At 47.7% G+C, this 18,817-nt stretch overlaps 1 protein-coding gene across 6 annotated transcripts in view; it reads right to left on the bottom strand.

Moving 5' to 3' along the window:
• The window catches only part of CHCHD3 (coiled-coil-helix-coiled-coil-helix domain containing 3), a 282,325-nt gene extending 279,934 nt beyond the window's left edge, over positions 1–2,391 (bottom strand). For 3 of the 6 annotated variants that reach the window (XR_011387456.1, XM_008258131.3, XM_008258129.3), the window contains exon 1: positions 2,129–2,380. Coding sequence is in view for 4 of the 6 variants with exons in the window: in XM_008258131.3 (XP_008256353.1) it covers positions 2,129–2,209 (81 nt within the window). In the remaining 2 variants the exon portion in view is untranslated. Of the gene's footprint in view, positions 1–2,128 lie in introns of all 6 variants that reach the window. The other 3 variants (XR_011387457.1, XM_070071323.1, XM_008258130.3) reach the window with 2 other exon arrangements.
• Positions 2,392–18,817: the final 16,426 nt, after the last annotated feature.

The following is an 18,817-nucleotide window of genomic DNA, read 5'->3' on the forward strand; positions in this document are numbered from 1 at the left end:
ATGGGGTGCAGGACCCAAGCACTTGGGCCATCCTCCACTGCACTCCTGGGCCACAGCAGAGAGCTGGACTGGAAGAGGGGCAACCAGGACAGAATCTGGCGCCCCGAACGGGACTAGAACCCAGGGTGCTGGGGCCACAGGCAGGGGATTAGCCCAGTGAGCTTCAGTGCTGGCCGATGGCAGCCTTTAATAAAACCTACAGAGGGCCAGAAGCAAAGAACGTACCTCATCTTTCCAGCACAAGACAGAAGCAACCGTGTTCCCCTTTATGGACAGCAAATATGATCAGACACGTGCCTTGTCCAAGGTCACGGGCTAATAAATAGCTGACCCAAGATTTAAACTGAGGGCTGTTTAACTGTACGTTGGCACCCTTCTGACAATAACTTCAAAGCAATCAGAGTGACCTCTCAGTACTCAATGATTCCACCGCGTGTCATTTCCAGAGGAAACTGCACGGCGCTGAGGAAGGCCACAGGACACAGACAGTGGCACGAGGGTCACAGAATTTCAGACGACCAGAGATCTGAGATCCTGCCCCATCCTCTTACAGATAAGGAAACCGAAGTGCAGAGACCGCCAACCCGCCCTGCAGCAGAAGCACTTGACGCCACAGCAAACAGTGTAAGGGCATCTAGGTGAAGGGCGTGCTATGAAAAAAACACAGAGAGGTTGCAAGGAGCATGGCGTGAGCTCGAATTGAAGGAGCAAACATAAGACGTAATATCGGAGAAGGAAAAAGAAAAAACTGAAGAATGCACTCGTCAAGTTTTCTATCCAAGAAAGATACTTCTTCAAGTTCTGAAACGCAGATTTTTAGAGCACCTTTCCATTTCAGGAGAACACACATCCCCACTGCCACCTTCCTCCATCTTCATACTCGCTAGGCATCTCTGAGCTGTGGCCAGACTCGCCGCCAGTTCTGTCTGCTGTCCCCCTGTGTCTGTGTTAGAGTGACACACATTTTCCTAACTAAAATCTTCTCACCTAAAACTTATCTTGTGCTGCCTTTCCTCTTTCACCCTCAGAGGTGGAACACCCACAGCCTAAAGGCAAGATTTTTTTTTTAAATCTCTGCATAAAACTCAGAGTTTCCAGTCCTTTTTATTGTACTCCAAGGAGGAGCAACTAAACCACCAAGAACACAAGAATGCAGCCTCAGATGCTATATCGCAAAATGCAGCACTGTTGTTAATGAATCAAGAAACCTTGGTCACAGACCAAAAAGAGTTCAACACTGTGCGTATTTAGTAAGTTTTATTTCCCGGTAACACAACAGTAAATACATTCATTGAGACTGGTTGTGTGACAGGACAGCAGGGGAGGGAAAATACAAAGTATCTTAAGACACCCTGAAGTCCACATGGCTTTATTTCCCGGATGCAGGCTGGTCCTTGCAGCGGAGAGCGTGTTAAGTGAAGTGAGTGCTGGTGTGCTGACTCCCTGGAGCAAAGTCAAGTTTGAGTTCAGGCGCCAAGTACGTGGAGAGGGCGTAAGAGAACTCGCTATCACCTCTCAGAGCTCTGAAACCTCGCAGGCCTATCCCAGCCCGGGCCCGGCCGGCAGGCACCAGTCCCGGGAGCCACAGGTCACAGAGGCAGCGCCCGGGAAAGCGCAGAGACCGAGAGAACGGGAAGCGGCGGGGGCGGCGGAGGCGCGAGCCAGGGCAAGGGGTGGCCCCGGTGGGAGCGCGCTCAAGGAAGGACTGGAAGCCGAGGCAGGCGAGCCGGCGGCGGCAGCGCACCCGGGGAGGGAGCCTGTGCCCGCGGGAAAGCGGGCTGCGGGCCCCGAGCCAAGGGGAGTGACACCGGACCCGCTGCACAGACGGGGCCAGGGCGGCGAGGGGCAGCGAGGAAGCCCCCGAGACCGCCGAGCAGGGCAAGGCCAGCGGAGGGTCTCGGGGCACCCGGCGCGCCGCGGCCGCCCCGCACTGCACCCCTCACCCGGCCCAGGGCCTCTGCACGAACGCCCGGAGAAGTCAAACTCCCGCATCCTCCCCAAGGCCGGCTTCGGGCCGGTGAGGTGCAGGGAAGGCCTGGCTGGGGGTCCGAGCAGCGGGCAGCAGAGCGGGTCCAGGAAACGCAGGGCAGGGGTCCGAGCCGTGGGCCGCCCGCCCGCCGGAACTCACCCGGATGCCCTTCACCACGGTGATGTTCTCATTCTCGTCCGCCTCGAAGGTGACCCGGCGGGTGCTGGCGGTCCCGCCCATGGCTCCTGACCCCGCTCCTGCACGGATCCAGCACGGACCACGAGCGCTTCACAACTCCGCGCACACGCGCGCCAACGTGCCGGGACCCTTCCCGGGCTGCACGGGAGCAAGGCCACGACCCCAAGGAGCAAGGAGAAGGCGCCGGTCTGAGTTCCCGCCTCCTCCGGTCACGTGCCGAAACAGCTACACCTCCGATTGGTCAGAGCCGCGAAGGGCCCGCCTCCACTCGGCGGAGGGTGCTGGAATTGGCTGGCCTGGACCCGGATGCTATGGCAACAGGTGCTGTTTGACAAGTTTCCGGAGCTCCCGGGTGAAGTGGGAATTGTAGTCCCTATCGGGCACGAGGGGTGGTGGGACTCTCTTGCCTCGTCCCGGAGGACGCAAGGCATGCTGGGAGTTGTAGTCTTTCCCTCCAGAAGGGGTTGCTCTCTGGGCAGCTTGGAAGAAGTGCAATCATCGCTCAAGCATGCTTTGAAGACGTTATCCTGAAAACTCAGCAGAGTGAGGTCAAAGACGCAAGCTCGTTCTTAACGGATCTCAGGTTCATGGGGGAGATGCACAGCTTCCTGTAAATACAAATCCCTGAAGTAGAAGTTAGCAGCTCATTATTTTAGTCTGAGTCATTAAAAAAAATGCATTTTCCTGTATCCCCATTTCATAAACTATGTAGATGTTTGATTTCTTCTTGTAAAGTGAAAACTTAAATGCTGTCGTTATAAAATCTACAAATGAGAAAACACGAAAAGTACATTATACTCCGTATACGGAATTCGGTTTCCAAGTTTGTGTCTCCTTCCACTTCTGTTATATACCTTGGACCATAACACAGTTACGAAGAGAAGAATAGTATAAGTTAGTGGGACTATGGAAACCACAGCAGGCAAAGTTGAGAGAATCCATCTTGGAAAGTTTCTGGTTCACTAGAGTATTTCATTTCTACAAGACCAGTAAACAATTTTCAAGTTCCACCTACATCCTTACAATTTTTTTGCTTAACACTTTGCTCCACATTAGCCATACGACCCTAGTTCTTTTTTTAAGATTTATTTATTTATTTATTTGAAAGGCAAGAATTACAAAGAGGTAGAGGGAGAGAGCGAGAGTGAGAACGAGAGAGAGAGAGAGAGAGAAATGTCTTCCATGTGCTAGTTCACTCCCCAGATGGCTGCAATGGCCAGGGCTCAGCCAGACCAAAGCCAGGAGCCAGGAGCTTCTTCCAGGTCTCCCATGTGGGTGCAGGGGCCCAAGGACTTGGGTCACCTTCTGCTGCTTTCCCAGGCCCATCAGCAGGGAGCTGTTTGGAAGTGGACCAGCCAGGACTCAAACTAGCACCTGGTGTGGCACAGTGCTGGCCCCATGACCCTTGTCCTTACAAAAGTAATGAAAATATGCACTACCTTCAGGTGGCCGCTTTCAACATTATCAACAGCAGGCCATGACACCTTGTGTGTCAGACATCAACAATAATAATTTATCACTTATTCATTTTCTCTTTGTTTGAAAGGCAGAAGCAAAGACAGAGACAGAAAGATCTTCCATCCACTGGCTCACTCCCACTTGCCTGCAAAAGCCAGGGATGGGCTAGGCTCAGGCCAGGGGGCTGGAACTCAATTCAGGTCTCCCCTGTGGATGGCAGGGACCCAAGTACCCAAGCCATCACCCTCTGCCTCAGGATCCACAACAGCAGGAAGCTAATTGGCAGTGAAATATCAGAACTCCAGTAAGGCACTCCAACCTAGGACGCAGGCTTCCCAGGTGCTATATCAGATACTAGAGGAAGAAACCATGCCCTTAATTTCTGTATCTCTGGTCCATTACATGGGTATTGACTCCATCACATCATCTTATCATCAGCATGTTCTTTCCAACACATAGAATCCAAATTACACTGTTATGTTGCAGTTTTGAGATGATTTGCTACTCTTCACTTGGTCTCAAGTTACATAATATGTTTAAATCTTTCTTCCTTTTTAAAAAAGTTGTGTTTATTTATTTGAAAGAGTTGCAGAGACAGAGAGAGAGGGATAAAGAGAGAGAGATAGAGAGAGACAGAGATCTTCCATCTGTTGGTTTATTCCCCAGGTGGTCACAATGGCCAGTGCTGGGCTAAGCAAAAGCCAGGAGCCAGGAGCCAGGAGCCCTACATGAGAGGCCCAAACACTTGGGCCATTCTTCCGCTGCTTTTCCAGGCTATTAACAGGGAGCTGGAATAGAATTGGAGCAATCATAGGGGATGCCAGTGTGAAAGGCGGCAGCTTTACCTGCTACACCACAACGCCAGCACCAAAATCTTCTACAAGGAACTAAAACTCTAGAATTGTGGATTTTGTTTCTTTGAGACCTCTGTCTCTCCTGAAACACATCCTCACTTATTACCCCAACACATATCACCTGTTGGAGGTTCTGCATAAACAGATTCTCAGCAAATGCTTACCAAAACAACTAAATTATAAAGAGTTTCTTCCAGAGACCAGAGAGAAGGGGGAACCGCTGGTTATTGTGACTATATTCATCTCCTGCTAATTACAAATGTGTTCTTGCAACCAAATATGCTAAAGATGATCAAAGCTAAAACTCATCAGAATGTACAAGGGCACCTTCTCTTATTGTGGTACAAACGCATGTAAGTATTCACACCAGGCAGACGATCTAAGAACACCTTAGAATTCCCAATCCATTTCAGCATTATAGGGCTTACCATTATGATACAAGAGGTCCTCCAAAAATTCTTAGAACTATGTATTGTGAGAAAAAGTGTACATTAATTGCACAACAATGTTTGTACCAAGCAGCATTGTGTAATTTGATTCTCCATGAACATTTTGAAGTTCCCTCCTGCTGGCCTGTGAAAGCCAATTTCAAAGCCACTCACCCCTACAATCCCTGCAGAGCCACCCAGTACCCGGAATCCCCCTTTCTCTCTGGCTGTAGCTTTTTAATGCCCACAGAACCCAGGGACAGCACTGGCTAGCCAGAGACCCGTGAGCTAGAAAGCAAACCTTTGCCCAAATAAAAACAAAGACAAATGCTTGAGTCTCTCAGATGTTCTATGTCATTCTCCATTTCCTCTGTGTGTGTGTCATTCTCTAAAATGTAGGCTTGAAATATCAAGAGCATTCAAAAAGAGAAGCTGTGATTCCGAGTTAGAACCATGAAACGTCATGGTAAATAGGTGAAAGTAGAGGAAACTTTAAGAAGAATAAAAGGCATCCAGTCTGGAAAGGAACGAATAAAACTCTCTCTGTTGATAGATGACATGACTTATAAATAGAAAAGTCCCAAAGAACCCACTAAAGGCACATTAAAGGGACAGGCATTTGGGGCAGCAGTTAAGATGCCACTTGGGACTCGCCCATGTTGTGTCAGAGTGCCTAGGCTCAGGCTCCAACTTCACTCCCAATTCCAGCTTTCTGCTAATGCCCTGGGAGACAGCAGGTGATGGCTTCCATGGTCAGGTCTCTGCCACCCACATGGGAGGCTTCATTGCGATTCTGGCTCCTGGTTTTGGCCTGGACAGCCCTGATCCTTGTGGACATTTGAAGAGTGAACCAGCAGATGGAGAGATCTGTCTCTCCCCACCTTTCAAATAAATAAGGCTACATTGAGAAAACACAATTACTACCAATTTTAAAGGCTCCAAAAGGTTGCCGGATAGCAGATCAACATTTAAAAAATAAGTATTTCTTTTTTAAATTATTTTTTATTTATTTGACAGAGACAGGAAAACAGTGAGATAAAGAGAGGTCCTATCTCCCAGTTCATCCCCAACGGCTCACAATTTCTGGGACTAGGACAGGGCCAAAGCCAGGAGCCAGGAATGTAATCTGGGCCTCCTACTTGGGTGGTGGAAACCAAATCACTTGCGTTATGGCCACTGCCTCCCAGAGTCCACGTTAGCAGGAAGAGGAGTCAAGTTGTAGGTGGTTCTTCACAAATCTTAGCTTGCCCTCAAGCAGTATCACCTCCAACTCCTTCATTTTGCAAGATTTCTTACTTCCATCAGGAGAAACCTTTGGGGAGGGGGAGACGAAGGGAAAGAAAGAGAGAGGGAAGGAAGTGTGGGGGGAGAAAAAGAGGGAGCGAGAATAAAATGAGGGAGTGGGAGGCAGAGAGAGGAGGGGAGAGAGAACTCCAAGCATCCCTAATAACCTCCCCCTCCGAAGGAAAAGTCTGCCTGGGCTTCTAAATCACTCGAACAACAACAACAAAAAATTCCCGCAGTCTCCAGGTGGGAAGAAAGTTTGCATTCAGACTTTTCACATATAAACTGGATGTTGCAGAAGGCAGAATCCTGGCGACTGCTTCCCTGTCACTCCTTCACACGTCGCTTGACTGTCCCTGACATACTTGGAGTGGGGGAGGGGGGAGGAGAGATGCATGAGGCAGAAAGGGAAAAGCAGAGAGACCCTAACAGGGGATGATGAGCTATCAAGGAAGAGGAGCTCGATTCCTGGCCTGTTCTAGAAAACTCTCAGGTTGTGCAGCACAGCTCAAGCAGTGAGTCAGCTGCACCGGGGAGCACTCAGAACCCACGCCCTGAGCCTACACAGAGCACAGAAACACCCACGAGTTTTCTGAACTACACACTGGAGCAACTGCTCCATTATTTGTGTCCTTAGAGAGACAATAAAATCAGTCCTTGAAATCAGCATCACCCTAGAAAATCTAGGCCATCTAGTTGCCATAGTTATAGCAAACCAATTAAAATCCCTGAAAACTTCTTCATGTGTAGTGCAATCAATAGGAAGACATTCTGAAAATATGTACCAAGAAGTAGTCAACAAGCCATAACAGAACATCAACGTTAAAACCTTTCCCACCCGTTATTGTATATGCAATCTTATTTTAAAGTGAAGCTCTGAAGTGTGTGTGTGTGTGTGTGTGTACACACCCATGGGCTTACGTGGTGTATTTTGAATACAAGATTTTGAGACGCACACTTGAACAGACTGAAAACCCAAAATAGCATGAAACAAGTCAGCGATGATCAGAAGGCATTTCTGAGTACAATAAAACAGTGCTTCTTTGAGAGTGTCCTCAGTTATGTCACAAACCAAAAGGTGTCCCTTAGGTACCCCTCACTGTTCAAGTAGAATTGGCCACTGCACTGCCCATGCCTCCAGCAAAACCATGGGGCAGAGTTCTCGCACTGGTCAGGACCCTCTCCATCTATCTGCCTGCAGAACAGCAGGGTCTGTTGCTACCAATTTCTTATCCAGAGTAAATTCTATACTCTGGGGGCTGGCACTGTGGCATAGCAAGTAAAGCCCCGACCTGCAGTGGCATCATATATGGGTGCCGGTTCGAGTCCTGGCCGCTCCACTTCCGATCCAGCTCTCTGCTATGGCCTGGGAAAGCAGTAGAAGATGGTCCAAGTCCTTGGGCCCCTGCACCCATGTGGGAGACCCGGAAGAAGCTCCTGGCTCCTGGCTCCTGGCTTCAAATCAGCCCAACTTCAGCTGTTGCAGCCATCTGAGGAGTGAACCAGCAAATGGAAGATTCTCTCTCTCTCTCTCTCCCTCTACCTCTCTCTCTACCTCTCTATAACTCTGACTTTTGAATAAATAAATAAACCTTTAAAAAGATAATTCTGGCCAGCGCCATGGCTCACTAGGCTAACCCTCCACCTTGCTGCACCGGCACACCGGGTTCTAGTCCCGGTCGGGGCGCCAGATTCTGTCCCAGTTGCCCCTCTTCCAGTCCAGCTCTCTGCTGTGGCCAGGGAGTGCAGTGGAGGATGGCCCAAGTGCTTGGGCCCTGCACCCCATGGGAGACCAGGAGAAGCACCTGGCTCCTGCCTTCAGATCAGCGCGGTGCGCTGGTCGCAGAGCACCGGCCACAGCGGCCATTGGAGGGTGAACCAATGGCAAAGGAAGACCTTTCTCTCTGTCTCTCTCTCTCACTATCCACTCTGCCTGTCAAAAAAAAAAAAAAGTAAAAAAAAAAAAAAGATGATTCTGTACTCTGTGCCCCACCATGTCATACGATGGGCTCTGGTGACCATTCTGCTTAGCACCTGCAGCTAAAACAAACTCCACACATGTGTCGTAACCTGGCTGCGCACCGGGAAGATTTCCCGGTACCACGGGCATCAGGTTTACTCCAGAACAGAGCCTCAGCAAACACACAGGAGGCTTCTAAAAGGCCACTCTCTGATCATGCTTTTGTTTCCTTTTTTGCACTCTTCACAGTTTTTTTCCTGACACTCTATTTGTCAACTCACCCTAGGTTCATCCAAATACAGGGGCTGAAGCACTGAGTGTGGGTGTAAGGGCAGCGAAGGAGAAGTGACAGTGAGCTCCAGTCTCTTCCAGACTCCAGCTCTGCCAGGATCCCAAGGCCCTTTGATTTCCTTTGTGTGGGATTTAGAGTGATCATCTCCAACGAACAGAGCCCAAGTCGGAAGAGACTCATCCCTCATCTCTGCTCCTTAAACAAGCGCAGGCATTCTGTGTGTCATCCCTCCTGAACGGCTTCTCTGGCCTTGATGGATTTTCAAGCCATTTTTATTGGAGAGCACAGGGACCTTCTCCTAACTGTTTAACAATATCTAGCTGTCATGGAGCTTGAGAGATTTCTGAAATGCAGGCGGTTAGCCTCTTTACTTCCAAATAACAAATGCCTGAAATGCATCAAGGTTATAAGAGCACTTGTGCTGTGATACTAGACGGGTAGAGAAAGACCTGTTTATTGATGCTAATAGTGTGAAAATGCCCCTACATACACATCCTCCGCAACCACCCTTCGCCCACGTGCACTGTCTCGGGTGGTTCCATTTTTGCCCCAGTTTGGGAGGTAGCCAATGTGGGCGACTCTAGAATAACTGTTTTGTTCACATGTTCCAAAATAGTGTGGGGGTGGACAGAGGTTTAGATGCTGTTTGGGATGCCCGTGTATTGTAGCAGAGTCCCTGGGTTCAAATCCTGACTCAACATCCAATCCTGCTTCCTTTTAACGCACACCCTGGAGGCAGCAGAGGGTTGCTCAAGTACTTGGGTCCTTGCCACCCACAATGAAGTCCCAGGTTGAGCTGCAGGCTCCTGACTTCAGCCTGGCCCAGCCATGGCTGTTAGGGGTTTTTGGAGAGTGAACAAGCAGATGGGAGACTCTCTCGCTCTCGCTCTCTCACTCTCACTCTCCCTTTAATATAAATAAATAAATAAATAAATCACAAGAGTCTGGATAATGCAATTCTTTTCTCAGGAATCACAGAACTTTCAGGTACAAGTGACCTTGACCACTGCTTCTAGTTGTCCTCTTTGCTGAGTGAGTTCCCAAAGCCACACAGTCCACTTACATCAAGCCTGCCAAGACTCCAGGCTTCCAGCCACTCCGCCTAGTATCACCTCACCTCCTCCAGTTCTCCTCTCATGGGAAACAACCCACTGGAGTCCTGCATGGCAGAGCTGCAATTCTGGGTAAAAGGACACCACAGCAGTCACTGGAATCATAGCTAAGTGGAGATGGGGAGGGACAGTGCACAGCCATAGGCGGTGATGCGGGCCTCCCATGTAGAGCTGACTGGGGGCTGGCATGAATCAATATGCCTTCCCTGGGGAAATACTAGAAGGGTCACTCAACGCATCAGCTAATCACGTCTAACAGATTTGAGAGCTTATGTCTACCAAAGACCCATGCAGGAATATTCATTATAGTTTGATTCACAAGATCCCCAAGCAGGAAATAACCCAAGGAGTCTAACAGCCTGAGAATGATAAGTAAATTGTGGCATATTCACAAACAGGATAGTCTACCACAACTAAAAATTGATAAACCATTGCTATACCCAACAACATAGCTTGATAGGCCCAATGCTGAATATAATAAGCTACCCATAGAAATACACATGTTGTACAAGACCCTTTATACCACGTTCAAGAAGAAGCAAAACTTACCTGTGGTGATAGATAGCAGAGAAATGATTATACTTGTTAGCGGGGTTACCAGGAGCAGGTTCAATGGGGTTTCCTTGGGAGTTAGAAATGTTCTAATCACAAACTGTGTTATTCTTACACGTAAAACACATCTAAAATTCACTAACCTGTGTATTTAAGACTGAGGCACTTGCTAGTATCTAAGATGCAAGGAACACTTCAATTAAAAGATAAATTTGAAGGAGAGAAAGAGATTCTCTTGATAGACTGCACCTTAGGGCATAAGTGACTCCTTGACTGGAAAGCTAGGGTAACTGTGGTGAAGGTATCTTCCCTTCCCTTTGGAGATGATGAAGATAACTTGTGACTAGTGCATGGGAGAGAATTTTGCATGGGGATTTCAGGAGCCTACTGAAAGGAGATGACTTGGGAAGGCAGACCTCCCATGCAGCTCAGGAGAGGGTTGCAACTATCAACTGCAGATAGCTGGGTTCCATTACCAAGATGCCTGCACCAAAACAGACCAACAGAACAAAGCCAGGAATCTTCTGAATGATGGACTGAACCCATTGTTGTTTTTCCAACCTCCACCTGCAGCTACCCCTCCCTTTAAAAACCCTTTTTGCTGGCTTGGCCGGGAAAGAGCACATTTTGCATCCAGAGGTCACTCATTCCCCAAGACTGCCTGCTTCTTGAAATAAAATCTTTTGTTGCCAACTCTTGTCTCCGGTGAATGGGCTGTCCAGTGGCAAGCAGCAAGGGCCCAAGTGGCTTGTCCTGTAACCCTAGGATCCAAAATACCTCATCACTTACTGGAACTTTCTGAATCTCTTTCACAGTTGGCATTCGTCTGTGAAGTTGAAGAATATGGAAATGCAGAGGAAGCAGTGGGACAGATGTGTCCAAGACAGTCCTAGAGTGAGGAAAATGTCACGGAGGAATTTGAAGCAGGGACAGTGGCACTCACTGATCTCGACACCATCTGGAGTTCACCAGCCCAGCCCAATTCTAAAAAAACTCAGGGACATTCTTGGTAGCTTGAAATCCACCACCCTGGGGCTAGTTCCAGCAAACACGACCTCTCAAGACTCCTGTGTTTTCCTTAAGCTGGTTTTCCAACAGCATGTTTTTAAACTGGTTTTAAAGGTAATTTACACAGATTGGTGTAAGGCATTCAGGATTCTAGGACCAGAGATCCTAGGGTAAGTAGAGTCAACTCTCCAAATCCATGGGTTCTGCAAATTTATTTTTTTTACTTTTTAGATTTTTTTTAAAGATTCATTTAACCCAAAAGATATGAACATATTGTATTTGAGATACCTGCACCATATTTATAGCAACACTGTTCACGATAGCCAAAAGATGGACTCAACGAAGGTGTCTGTCATCAGATGAATGATTAAAGAAAATATTGTACATGTATATATATGTGTGTGTGTGTGCATATGCACATACATACATACTATGGACTACTATTCAGCTATAAGAAAGAATGAAATTCTACCATTTGCAGCAAAATGGATGCAACTGGAAGACATCATGTTGACTGAAATAAGCCAGACCCAGAAAGACAAACACCACATGTTCTCCCTGATATGCGGGAGCGAAAATCTAAAAAAAAAAAAAATTAAAAAAACAAAAAGTGAAATGCCTGTGTGTCTCAGTATTGCTGCAAATATAGTTTTGTGAAACTTTATTTTATACCTTTGCCAAGACAATGGTTAAGAATGGTATATTACTGTAATTTTAATGATCTGTGATTACCTTAAAATTTACTGAATATGGGTGAAATTGTCATTTTTCCATTCAATTATTGTTTATAGCCTGGCCCAACCCTGGCCATTGAGATCATCTGGGGAGTGAACTGGTAGATGGAGGATCTCTCTCTCTCTCTCTCTTGCTGTGTGTCTCTACCTCTCTCTCTGTAACTCAACTTTTCAAATAAAAATAAGTCCTTAAAAAATAAGAGTTGTATCTATGAACTATATTTAATCTGTTAAAAAATAATTAAAAATTAAAATAAAAAAACATTTATTTATTTATTTATTTGAAAGGCAGAGTTACAGAGAAAGAGGGACAGACAGAGACAGAAACAGACAGAGAAACTTCCATCTACAATTTCATTCCCCAGGTGCCTGCATTGGCCTGCGATGGGCTGCAATGACCAGGGCTGGGCCAGACTGAAGGCAGGAGCCTGTAACGCCATCCTGGTCTCCCATGTGGGTAGCAAGACCCCAAATACTTGAACCATCACTGCTGCCTCCCAGGGATCAGAAGCTGAGGTGGGACTCAAACCCAGCTACTCCAATACAGGTTGCAGGCATCCCAAGTGACGTCTTAACTGCTGTGCCAAACACCCATCCCTCTTTCATTTTTAAGACATGATGCACAATGATGTTGGTGAACATTTCATAGGCAACTCATTGTGCACATGAGAGATTTTCAAAAACTTTGTGGAAATCGTTATTTTGAAGAAAGTACATGTGAACTCCAAAATTTTTTGGCACCAAAATAAACATCTTTTCATTCCATTTTCCCCCTCATATTTGTGGTTATCTTCTTCAGACATATTCCTAGCAGTGAGATTATGCGAGAACGGAGTACACGGGGTCAGCTCTCTGATGTATCGTCAGATATTCATATGCTGACACAGCTTATGGTTTACCTGTGAAACAGGAGAGGGTTGTCCCCCTGTAGCTTGATTTTACTTAATCTCACTGTGTTTCTACGACTGACAACTTGCTAAGCAAATCAATAGCTCAATTCTAACTTGCATTTATTTTATTACTAAGTTGAACATTTTTCCATATACATACTTTTATATGGATATCTTCCTATGTGAATTCATGTTTTTTATCCATTTCTCTATTGATAAACTCATCTCTTATAAAATATTATTTTAATCAATTATAATTTTTAACATAATACTATTATCTCTACTTTTTAATTATTAATCTTTAAAATGCCTACCTAATTATATTCCACTTTAAAACACTAATTGCAATTTTGTTTTATACTATTAATTATGGCTTTTTACTTTAAACTATTTCATGTCTATTTTTAATTGTTAATCTTTCAAAGTTGCTCTCATTTCTTATAATTGCTGTTATCTAATTTGAGTCTTTCTAAATAGTTTTTCCAACCATTTTGCTGCTTTACATAATCCTTCTTATCTTCTTACTCCTCTTGAACATCATCTTCTCTGCTGTTAATTATCTTTTTTAATAAGTTTAAAGCTAATAGGAGACACAATGGAAGCAGCATGGCAAGGGTGAGGAGAGACGGATGGTGAGGCTCGAGGAACCAGCTCCAGTATAGCTGGCGCTGTGGCGTAACAGGTAAAGCTGCTGCCTGAAGCGCTGGTATCCCATATGGGCGCCAGTTTGAGTCCCCGCTGCTCCACTTCTGATCCAGCGCTCTGCTGTGGCCTGGGAAAGCAGTGGAAGATGGCCCAAGTCTGTGGGCCCCTGCACCTGTGTGGGAGACCTGGAGGAAGCTCCTGGCTCCTGGCTTCGGACTGGCTCAGCTTCGGCCATTGTGGGCATCTGGGGAGTGAACCAGTGGATGGAAGACCTCTCTCTCTCTCTCTCTCTCTCTCTCTCTCTGCCTCTACCTCTCTCTGTGACTCTGTCTTCAAAATAAATAAAATAAATCTTAAAAAAAAATACCCAGTATAATGTGGTGGAGCCAGAAATCTTAGTTGTAGCCCTAATGCTATCAGTAATAGAATGAGACCTAAAGTGACAATTTGAATATAAATGTTGATTTCTCTAACTGATGGTTTTCTCATCACCAACAAATAGATAATATCTAAGTAGTCTACTGTTCAAAAATGATTATTTTTATCTACTTAAAATACAGAGAGAGAGAGGAAAAAAGAGAGGGGGGTGACTCCCATTTGCTGGGCATGGGCAAGCTGAGTAGTGGGTGTGAAAACAGTGGGGAATCCTATATAAGAAAGGTCTTCAAATAGTTCACTTAAAATAAGTATTGGGAAAGAACTGCTCACAGATCACAAAAATTTTTGCACCACCATAAACTTTCCAAGAGCTTTCCAAAGTGCGCAGGCACTAGCACATCCCAGATAAAGAGCTGGTCCCAAGACAGGGTTGGGGACTCAGCGCTGCACCTACAAAGCGCAAGGGCTCCGCTTTCTCCGGAGGGGAAACTGGAGGGCAGAAGGGCCCCCGGGAAGCAGGCCGGCACAGAAGAAAACTGGCCGAAGGTTTTGGTGCACTGATCACTTGGGGCTATGTGGGGCAGAAGCCTCCTCCATGCAGCTTTGGTTCTGCCCTCCAGGGCCCCGAATGTAGGCTGCTCACCACCCGGCGCTAAGAACCCCACACCCGGGCAGCCTGACAGGGAGGAAGAGAAGCAGCAGCCTCCTGAGCTCCCCCTAACCATCCTCACCCTGATTTCCAAGGAGCTATTTCCTCCCATCCGAGCCCTGACACCGTCCATTGCCCGTGACCTGTTGAAGCCTTGGGGGGTTTTCCAGAGGGGAGACAGTCCTCCAGACGCCCATTCCCAAGCCCCGCGCTATCAGCGGAACCCTGAGCGCAGAAAAGATGAGCCCTGCCAGCCCACAGATCACTTTTAATGATGCCTGAAAGAAACCATCAGTAAACCTCAGGCTGTGATCTGCAAGTCTGGAGTTGCGGGACCAAAACACCAAGCGAGGAAGGTGACATGTAAAGGCTCATTTCACTCGGGCAGCATCTCTGTTGCTTTTCTTTCATGGATCGTTGTGTTTGCGTCTTTGTTCGCTTCGAGGGCCAGACAGACGAGCCTTACCTGAACACGTTAGGAATGCATAGTCAGTAACCTGGAGCTGAGATGAACCTTATCAATCTCAGCGTTGGTGCCATCTCCATGGCTGGGCTGCCTGGGTGTTCAGAAAGAGGAATTTAATTATCAACAAAATGCCTGCAACAAATGCCAGCCTTCTGCTGTCAGAATGTTACATGGCCGATGGAGTTGTGCACGGCAGAGGTTAAGAACTCGTCCCCATTCCCCGCACCCTGCCTGCCTTGCCTTTCAGAGACAGGGTAGGTGGCCATGCTGGTGGAGCCCCTCTCTCCTGCCACACTGAGAGGAACCCAAGTACTGCAGCCCTGCTAAAGGCGACAGGGTGTCATCAACCGTCTCAGCCGTCGGGTCGCCTCTTGGTGACAGCAAGCTGTATGTTCCAAAACAGCCTACTCTTTCCAGTCCCACATGCTTTTCCTGAACTTTGCTCCTGCCCATCCCAGGGGAACTCCATTTCCCCCAGCCCGTGCCTGCTTCAGTGAACAGAAAGGAGCAGAAGAGAGGCTGTGTGACATTGGAAAGGTGGGGTCATAAACAGTCCCGGAGGCTTTGCCTGGCTCTCTCTGCCACACTTGGAAGCTAACCACCTGCTGGCAGGAAGCCACCGAGGCTCTGTGTGTTTATTGCTGCTGCTGCCAGCCCTGGCTTCCAGCTAGCATGACCCACTGCTCCTGGGAGGGACTGAGACTCGGGACAGGTCCAGCCTGACTGCACCTGTCGAGGGTCTCCATGCTGAGTCCTTCTAAGCAGAATGGATGCAGTGGCAAGCCACAAAGTTATAGGGCAGTTTTAGTGTAACTGTTACGGTAACAGGAACAATTAACCCCTGGATCTGGAATCTTAGGGGTCTAGATTCCCCAAGCACCCAGTCAGCCTCCTCCAAGCCAACCTCCAGCCAGATGCAGAAAGACAAACAGGGACTAAGCTGACTTCCACATAAAATGTAGCAAAGCTGGGCTCACAGAAGCACAGAGTGTAACAGTAGCTGCCAGTGACTGGGGAGTGTGGGATACAAAGAGCCATCGGTGAAACAGATTCAGGTATAAGATCAAAAAGGTCTGGGGCTGTAACATACAGCATGGGGCAGAGGTATTAATTCATTTGATTGTGGAAAGCATTAGACAATGTATACATATATGAATCATCACATTGTACATCTGAATATGCACAATCTTTATTTGACAATTGCATCTTTTAAAATAGAACAAAGAGAAAATGCCAGTGCATGACTTAAACCAGTAAGCTTTGTGAAAAACATTGGCTCAGGGGCAGGCACTCGGTACCGGCAGTTAAGACAGCACTTGGGATGCCCACATCCCACATCCAAGTCCCTGGGTTTGAGTCCTACCTAATTCCAGCTTACCGCTAGTGTGTACTCTGGGTGCCAGCAGGTAACTACTCAAGTACATGAGTCCCTGGGTGGATTTCCTGGGTCGTGGCTTCAGCCTAGCCTAGCTGCAGCTGTTATGAGCATTTCAAGAGTGAACGAGGGGCCAGCATTGTGGTGTAGGCAGGTAAAGCTGCCGCCTGCAGTGCCTGCATCCCATATGGGCGCCAGTTCATGTCCTGGCTGCTCCACTTCTGATCCAGCTATCTGGTATGGCCTGGGAAGACAGTAGAGGATGGTTCAAGTCCCTGGGCCTCTGCACCCATGTGGGAGACCTGGAACAAGCTCCTGGCTCCTTGCTTCAGATTAGTGCAGTTAGAGATTGAACCAGTGGATGTAAGACCTCTCTCTCTCTTTCTCTGACTCTCCTTTTCTCTGTGTAACTCTGACTTTCAAGGGACTACAGCTTTTGCTGCATATACTTGCCTATTTGGAAAGAATATAAACAAGTGTTTTTTTGTAATTTTTGGAAGTTTAAAATTTAAAAGGCAGTCAATGAATAAATACAGGATTTGCATTTCCAGTTCCAGGTGGAAAGATTAAAAGGAAATTTCCTGCCATCCCCCTAGACTCCTTCCGGGGCCTTTGGCCCTTTGCACAGATCTGAGAAAGGGACAGTGATAGAGAATTTCTCCTTCTGCTTCCTCCCCTTCCCCCGCAGTGACCTGTCTGTCAAGTTTCGGGGCGCATATGGCCCCTAAGGATCATGGGCAAATACCAGATCCAAGGGGCACCAGACAGTCTCCTCAGATTTATTTTTTAAGATTTTATTTCTTTCTTTGAGCAGTACAATTACAGACAGACAGAGGGAGAGACAGAGAGAAAGGTCTTCCCTCCTCTGGTTCACTCCCCAAATGGCCGCAAGAGCCACAACTGGGCCGATCTGAAGCCAGGGGCCACAAACTTCTTCAGGGTCTCCCACATGGGTGCAGGGGCCAAAACACTTGCGCCATTGCCATCATCCATTGCTTTCACAGACCATAGCAGAGAGCTGGATCGAAAGAGGAGCAGCAGGACTAGAACTGGTGCCCAGATGGGATGCCAGCACCACAGGCAAAGGTTTAGCCCACTACGCCACAGCACCGGCCCTGTCTGCTGAGACTTCTTCTTCTTCTTCTTTTTTTTTTTTTTTTTTTTTGACAGGCAGAGTGGACAGTGAGAGAGAGAGACAGAGAGAAAGGTCTTCCTTTTGCCGTTGGTTCACCCTCCAATGGCCGCCGCGGCTGGCGCGCTGCGGCCGGTGCACCGCGCTGATCCGATGGCAGGAGCCAGGAGCCAGGTGCTTTTCCTGGTCTCCCATGGGGTGCAGGGCCCAAGCACCTGGGCCATCCTCCACTGCACTCCCTGGCCACAGCAGAGGGCTGGCCTGGAAGAGGGGCAACCGGGACAGAATCCGGCACCCCAACCGGGACTAGAACCCGGTGTGCTGGCGCCGCTAGGCGGAGGATTAGCCTAGTGAGCCGCGGCGCCGGCTGCTGAGACTTCTAAGCAAGTATGATTCCCAGGTATTTCTTTCATTCAAACAAGAGGATGAAACTTTTCCTTCATTTATTTAATTTTTTTAGAGCAAAGTTTTAAAGCTAGACCATCAGCAGATAATGTCGTCTGTCCAAAACCGACAGTAATTTTCCATAGAATTACTGCTGGTTAACTCGTCGATTCTCTGCCAGCTGCAGGTCTGATTTCGGGAGACAGCTGGCTAGGGCTGTGAGCAGCTGGTGACCTCAGAGGGGAACGGAGAGTGAACCTGTGGTCAGTCATTCAGAGGTGGGCACTGCTAACCAGAACCTGGCACCATGCAAATCATTAACTTCATTTGCTAAGTACACAAAGTAAGTTGCTAGCTTTCTCCCTTACTTATTCACATCGTGCTTAACTGAGCTCCCCTTCAAACTGGATTGTTTTAGCCTTAGTAAAATGAATGGAACAAGCCCAGAACGAGCAGCTTGTGAACGTGAAAGTGATACCTTTTACCCTTGGCTGTACCTTTCCAGGCAGTAAGTAACTCAGGCATGGCCGCTGGGAAGGAAACTGTGTGTATAGAAACCAACTTGGCAGGTGGACAGAAGCGTCAGAATCAGAAAAGAAAAAGCTGGCCAGCAGCTCTCTTTTCCTGCTATCTGGATTTACTTGAAAGAGAATTCAGACCACAAAAGGAAGGGTCCTGGAGACTGATACTGAAGTTATAAACATCTGGGATTGGCGTTGTGGTGCAGCAGGTTAAGCCGCCGAAGTAGCGGTTCGAGTCCCGGCTGTTCCACTTCCAATGCAGCTCCCTGCTAATGGGCCTGCAAAGGCAATAGAAGACGGTCCAACTACTTGGACCCTTGTCCCCAACATGGGAGACCAGAATGGAGTTCCGGGCTTCTTCCTTCAAACTAGCCCAGCCCCAAATGTTGCAGTCATTTGGGGAGTGAACCAGCAGATGGAAGATCTTTCCCTCCCTCTGTGTCACTCATTTTTAAAACAAGGAATTATAAATGACCATGAAATGCAGACAAAACACAGTTCCCCAGGTCAAGCCAGTGGGAAGGGCCA

This window comes from Oryctolagus cuniculus, chromosome 3 (assembly GCF_964237555.1).
Source record: "Oryctolagus cuniculus chromosome 3, mOryCun1.1, whole genome shotgun sequence".
In the NCBI taxonomy this organism is placed as follows: Eukaryota; Metazoa; Chordata; class Mammalia; order Lagomorpha; family Leporidae; genus Oryctolagus; species Oryctolagus cuniculus.